Below are 7,025 nucleotides of genomic sequence, written 5' to 3'. Positions count from 1 at the left end.
CAGGGGAAAACATGCTTTCACTACCCATCCAAATGCTAGCTTATCACCACCACATATAGAATGAGAAAAGTGGGAGCACAAGAGAACTTACTTTTCTCTGATGGCTGGAAGAAAGAAATCTGTTCTTGGCTCTTTCCCTTGAAAAACATTTCTCTCTTGATAATGAGGAGGGGACAAAATAGACTGTTAATCAACACATCAAGTGGTCACTGTACTCACCTGGAACCCTAAGCTGGCCTTGTTTCCCCCCTTACTGCAGCTGAAGGATCAACAGCATTTCTGCCCAAAGCATCCTCCGAAAGCTTTGACAGGCAGGTAGGCAGCTCATTATGTTCATCAGCTTAGAAGGTCACTGATTCCATCACCAAGGAATTGTGACCCACCAGCTCTGACAGGAGAAGACCCAGATAGCTCTGTTTTTTCTTCCGAGAGTCTCAGAGGATTGGAAATTAAACAGACAGCCACATGTGGACATGGACAGGGAACATAATGTGCCAAGGACATGTTTTTTGGAGATCATTATCAACTTGCTAAAACATGCTGTTCGTTTCAGAAAGAGCAGTTACTGAGAAGAGACTTAACTGGAAAGTAAAATTACTATGAAGAAAATTGGTTCTGTCCTGGCTCAAACCAGGACAGAAATACATGGTTAAGCCCAGACAGGTCATGAATTTATTACTGTCTGTAAGTTCAGGGGTGTCATTCTGCTCTATTACCCAGCATAGTAATGGCAAACGTATGCTAAGGTAATCACAGGAAAACCATCTTCAGGTGGAAACCTGGGAAATGCATCTAAGGATGCTTGGTTTTTCAATATTAATTTTAATAAGGTAAGAATTAACCATTAATCACAGAACAACTACAGAATAAACTCAATGCAACAATTACATATCTTAATGACAAAAAATAATTATTGCAACAACAGCATTGTCTTAAAGCTTATAACTACCCTATGCTTGGGATATTATTTTAGGAAGGAGATCTAAAATGAAGAGCAGAGACAATGCTATTTAGTATGAATAGCATTTATATCTGTACTGAATAGATGCTTGTTATACTGCATGTATTGTTAAAGGAATGTCTGAAGAAGTGACCTGACCTGTGATTAGAACCTTGGTCTTCATCCTACATGGTTAGATGAGATTGAAATTTGACGGTGAGTCCAAGACATCATCAAGGAGGAATGAGCAACAGGATGTAGCTTTTATTTTCTATGGCCAGCTATGGTCAGCACTGTGGAGGGACAAATTTCAGTTGTGCAAGAGTGGTCAGTGGGACTTCCTGAAGTTAACCTTGAGGGGATCTCAACAGGCAGCAGTTCTCTGTTTTAACTCAGTTGCATCTGGAAAACCATCTCATCAGGCTGTTTGCTTAACAGCTGGAGGACTTTGCACTCAGGAAGTCAGTCGTGTCTGAAACCACTCTCTGAAATCCTCTTCTGGCATCTTCACAATACTTCCACGTACAAACTGAAACACAAAGGTCCCCTTTCTTGAGCTTTTGATTTATGTGTAAGAGGGACAACATGGGAAAATATGACTATTGTGACAGCAGAACAAATGTAATGGCTTCTGCAAAGTTAGTATAGTGCTTTATATCACCAAAACATTTTTAATACAACTTTCAGAACAGCTGGATATGCTCTATAATAAGTTAAAACTCAACCATCTTCACTGAAGTTTATATCCCAAACCTGTGCAAGTCAAGTCTTTGTGTTTTAAACTTGCAGCTGTCTCCTATCTATTGTTGCAGTGTACACATTAAAACAACTTGAAGTTAAATAGGAACCTCATCTGGATTCCCACCAGTATCAGCCAGGTCATACTCAGTGATGCTGGTCTTGCTGCTAAAATGTGAGCTTCCTGTATGTACACCAGTCAGAAGGACCACCAAGGTCCTCCTTCCTCTGTGGCTGTTTTTGAAAGATGTAGAAATAAGCAGACAGGAGATTCAACTATGCTAAAGATCTAAAAAAACATAAGCAACAGAGATTTAGATACTGAACTATAAGGCAAAGCTGTCTCTCTAGCTAGGGACTATGTTAATTAGGGCATAAGACAAAACGGCTCTTTTATAATGTATCAAGAAAATACAGGTAGCCTGATCTCAACACGTTGGATGCTAAATCTTTGCCTGTGTAAGGCATGATAACAATGTATTTAAGATGCACAGCAGTAACCTGCTGCCTCTCAGAGATTTCTGTTGGTCTTGTAAGAATAGGGGAAGTAACTGTGATGAGAACAAAAAACACAAGGTGGCATCATTGCCATTTCGTTAAAGTTAGTTACGTGGTTAGACTACATAGCAATGTACGTTCTAAAAGTATTCTCTTCCCTTTGTGTCCTTCCTCTTCCGCCAGTGGCTTCTAGAACTACAAGAGTTGAGCCTAACTTAAGATTTGAGAAGCAGATTTTTTTTTTGATGTTGCTGAAGCAAAACAAAGACATCTGCAGAGTTCCTGGGTCAGAGATGTAATATATTACTTGAGTAACTCATAGATGTAATACTGGGAATGACATGCCTTTTCAGGGCACAAAAAGTTCATGCTTCTCTTCAAGTATCCTAACAACTTATGACAGATGTCACTTTCACTGTGGCAGTAAACAAATCCAACAGTGACATAAAACCAAAATTATACTGATTAGTAATCCAATGCTTGTCATAACATCTATCTTCTGTGGAGTTTGAAGTGCCTTGTAAAAGGTGAATAGTAGCATCTTCATTGAGCAATACCCGTAATTATTTCATCTGGTAGCTTTCCACTACATGAATTTCACCCATAGGTTCCTGCTCTCTCCACCCTCATCACTCAGAGGATCAAGAAGTGGACTCAGCTCACCTCCACAGCTGCAGCAATTTCTGGACAACACAGCTCCCATTCCTGTAGATCACCCAGAGTCTTAAGAAAGATGTCTGGATCAATTTCCAAGTCAGGATTCATGCCAAATTTTTCCAGTTTCTTTAAGATTTTCTGTACATAACGGTCACTCTTCACAGACTCTGGGAGTCTGGCAAGCAATAAAGGAAACCTTTAGCAGAAAGAAGAACAACAGTAAAAGAGAAGCCATGGGAACAAAAGCCTGTCTGATTAATAACTCAGGGTTTGCCTGGCATTTCTGCCACTTCACCACCTCCACAGCTTCCACAGAAAAAACAGCTCTTTAGGGAATGCAATACCTGGTATAATCTTGAGTGAATAATGTGGAAGAGCTTCACTCTTCATTTAAAGATTGGATGACAAACTTGTGTATGAAAACAAATTATGATATCCTAACAAATGTTTCTATGTTTCACTACATATTTGTCCTCTTCATCTATATTTTATTTAGCCTCTATGGATTTTCAAGTGCAATCTGTGCAATCTGACACACTTTCTGATTCTCTTTACTATCTCTTTTCCCTGTGCTATCATCTCTCTATGTGCACACATAAATTTCATTAAGTGCACTGTAATGCACAGTCTTAAGCATTCACTTTGAATAGAGATTCAGAAGGAGAACGACACATTACAATAAATAAATGATATATAAACAAAACTCTTCTGAAAAGACTGCCTTTATTTTAAAAGATCTGTGTAAGTTTTCCAGTACTGCTTTGACAGTCCTGGAGACTAATGCTCCCATGTTCCCAAACCTTTCTAAACTGTGCATGCTATGGCTTCCATTGCAAAGTGCTGAGGATTTGGCAGCACATCAGCAGGAAGTGCTGCCTCCCTCCAATTTAGGATCTTACTGGGACAACAGGAGAAGGATGAGGAATTTTCACCTTAAACCAGTAAAAAGGAAAACATTTAAGGTCTCTTCTTCAGTAGGGCCACTTCCACACTCAGGAGTGCACTGCTAGTAAATAGCCAGCTCCTTATTAGCTAGATTACCCAGTTACCATGATTGTGTCACACAAAGGCCTTTCCATGCCTTAAGATGTTTGGTTTGTTGTTTTTCTTTTTTAAAGGAAAATGTGTTTACTGTATTCTTATATTGCACTGTTTAAATTTTATATTATTTTTGTTATTTCCTCACTTCATAAGGGAAGACAGCAGATGCTAGTAAAGGGTTCCTACTGTGATCCAGCTCTCTTGGCAAGGCAGTGTTTGCTAAAGTGTGGGAGAACACAGCCTATCACAACCGAAACAAGTGGTTTGGTGAAAGCAGCTTCTTTGTCATGACTTGTGTTTCCACAAGGGGGTTGTCCACCCTTGTCAGAGAATTCACTCTTCTCACACCTGGCACAGAAAGCTATACTGGTCTAACTGTGCTTGCATAGTCAAAGCAAGGCAGCCTCCTCACTATGAAAGCACAATTCTCCCATGATATAACAGTGGACTTCCACACTATCCTAGCATAGGGGGCAGAAGTAAAAAGCCATATTGGTGTAATCTCCTTTATAGTCATGGAGCTTTCTCCAAATTAAGGCTTCTTCTAGCAGAACTGTAAGTAGGGTGTGTATCTGGAGGCTGATCACTGGATATAGATAATTTCCTTTCAAACATAAAACATCAGCCATCTGCAGAATTGCTGTACTGGGGAGCATTTATATGATTGTTCTACTTGCCCTTCTATTATCCATGTGCAATTCAGAAATATTGTCAGGGAAATATTTTTAACATGGATGCCCAGCTAAAGTCTCCTTTGCCATCAGTTTTGGTACTGTGAAGGTTCACAGTACCTGTGAACTAACCCCTGCACACTTACACAGTACCTCGTATCTTTGGGATACAGTGTTTTACATACTTCCTGGCAGAATTCTTCTATAAAGCTGCACACTGGGGAAGGTATACAAATGCCAGGACTGTTTTTTGCCAGATATCACTGGAAAGGAACTCTTCTTTAACCCCTTTCTTACCATTTCAAATTAACCTGTTTGTTGAGCAGGCCAAGATCTGCTCCTAGAGATGATCTCTCTATTTTTGTTGCTACCTGTTTGAAAAGCCTTTCCAGCAACTGAGTCAATGCTTTCTAGTGATACTTTGCTTTCAGGAGAAAAAGAAAAAAATCTTTTTGTTCTAAAGACAGAATTCTGTAACCTTGACCATCTCACATGAACTAAGGGTTTCTGTGCATCCTTACCAGTTTACTTCATCTTCGTGTTCTTTTTCAGCTCTTTTGCCCACCTCTCTTACTCTTTCCATGTCTTTTCTAAAATCCATCAAGTGTTTCAAAGCCTCAAATTTTTCCCAACATCGTTCTTCCTGCGTCCTACAAAAAAAAAAAAAAAACACCAAAAAACAACCCCTAGAAGTTAAAGCTGTGTTTTAAACATTAGCATACTTCTGCATAGATGGATGAGGTTTTGTGCAACCTGATCTAGTGGTAGAGTTCCCTGCTCGTGGCAGAGGGGTTGGAACTTGATGATCTTTAAGGTCCCTTCCAACCTTAATGATTATATCTATTGGATATATTTACTTTAGACATTGTAGTCATTTTCACCAAAATAAGAGAACTCTGTGTTATTCAACATAAATTTGACTCTTCTCACAGTAACACTCGCAATGTCCTCTCTCAAGACCTTTTCCTAGATCAGTGACATTTCTACCTTGTTGACCAGCCAAAGCCTGCAATAGTCTTCCTTTCACCCAGAAACTTTAATCTGTGATGATTGTGCTCATTCTTTTGTTTCTGTAAGCACCAGACCTCAGATCCTTCTGTATATTGCTGCTCAGATGGGTGTTATAGGCACAGTTTTCTGTACCACACCCACTGCCTCTTCCTCCTTTTTTCCGTTCTTCAGTTCTGTTTTGTACTTTACATTTATTTTTTTCTTGTCCCCAGAGTTTTGCTTATCTGGAGCTGGGTCCTTATTTTCTTCCCTGACCAGCTACTGTGACTGCATAGGGAAGTAATCATTCCAGCATCTTGCAGTATGACAAGTCAGATAGAAACTTAATCCTTGCAGTTATTTTACCACTCTCCCTACAGCCACACAAGCATACTCTGTTTGAACAGCATTTTGGAGATGAAACCTCAGTTTGGCACAATGTATTTTAAGTAATTTATTGCAATGAAGAGCAGATGTTTTTGTTCTAGCACAGTAGTATGTCTTATAGGAATGCATTCAGAAGCCCAGTCTCTAGGTCAAAATTCTGGCTCAGGCACTCTGTTCTACCTCTCTTCTGTTGTATTTTAAATATTATTTTACCCTAAATAACTGCAGTTGTTCTGTTTGGTTTTAAGCAATGGATAACTGATAGATATGGAGGTTGAATTTCACTTTAAGCGTTTTGATTCTGAAGTCCAACCTGGCCTTAAGAACCTCCAGGGATGGGGCATCAACAACCTCCCTGGGCAACCCATTCCAGTTCCTCAACACTCTCAGAGTGAAGAATTTCTTCTTAACATCTAACTTCAACCTCCCCTCTTTCAGTTTAAAACCATTATCCCTTATCCTATCACTATCTTCTCTGATGAAAAGCCCCTCCCCAGCTTTCCTTTAGCCCCTTCAGGCACTGGAAGGTGCTCTAAGGTCTCCCCTGGAGCCTTCTCTTCTCTAGACTGAACAGCCCCAACTCTCTCAGCCCATCTTCACAGCAGAGGTGCTCCAGGCCTTTGATCATCTTGGTGGCCCTTCTCTGGACCCTTTCCAACAGGTCCATATCTTTCTTGTGCTGAGGGCACCAGAACTGTACACAGTATTCCAGGTGGGGCCTGGCCAAAGCAGAGGGGCAGAATCCCCTCCCTGGCCCTGCTGGCCACACTTCTTTTGATGCAGATTAGGACACATTTGGCCCTCTGGGCTCCAGCACACAGTGGTGGCTCATGCCAAATTTCTCATCTACTACCACCCCCAAGTCCTTCTCCTCAGGGCTGCTGAGGATGCTGCTGCATGTTTCAGCAAAACAATTTCTGAAAAGTCATTAAAAAATCCAGAAAACCGCTGCAAATATTGAATCTGCAAAATTTTTTGTACACTGGCAGTCATAAAACTTTTTCTCATCCTCCCTGTATAGTTATTTTCACTTCAGTCCATATAAATGCATCTTTAAAAGGCCTGAAGACAAGTTCTCAATCTGGTCAGCAGCAAGGTGTGTA

The 7,025-nt window shown here is 40.3% G+C and overlaps 1 protein-coding gene across 1 annotated transcript in view; it reads right to left on the bottom strand.

Annotated features, from left to right (window-relative positions):
• Positions 1 to 757: 757 nt before the first annotated feature.
• The window catches only part of CCDC60 (coiled-coil domain containing 60), a 49,156-nt gene continuing 42,888 nt past the window's right edge, over positions 758 to 7,025 (bottom strand). The window contains exons 12-14 of the mRNA XM_051634279.1: positions 5,067 to 5,195; positions 2,840 to 3,029; positions 758 to 1,469 (exon numbers count right to left, since the gene is read on the bottom strand). Coding sequence (XP_051490239.1) covers positions 1,395 to 1,469; positions 2,840 to 3,029; positions 5,067 to 5,195 — 394 coding nt within the window. The 3' untranslated portion in view covers positions 758 to 1,394. The remainder of the gene's footprint in view (positions 1,470 to 2,839; positions 3,030 to 5,066; positions 5,196 to 7,025) is intronic.

This window comes from Apus apus, chromosome 16 (genome assembly GCF_020740795.1).
Source record: "Apus apus isolate bApuApu2 chromosome 16, bApuApu2.pri.cur, whole genome shotgun sequence".
NCBI classification, from domain to species: domain Eukaryota; kingdom Metazoa; phylum Chordata; class Aves; order Apodiformes; family Apodidae; genus Apus; species Apus apus.
This window is presented reverse-complemented; position numbering and strand designations above follow the sequence as displayed.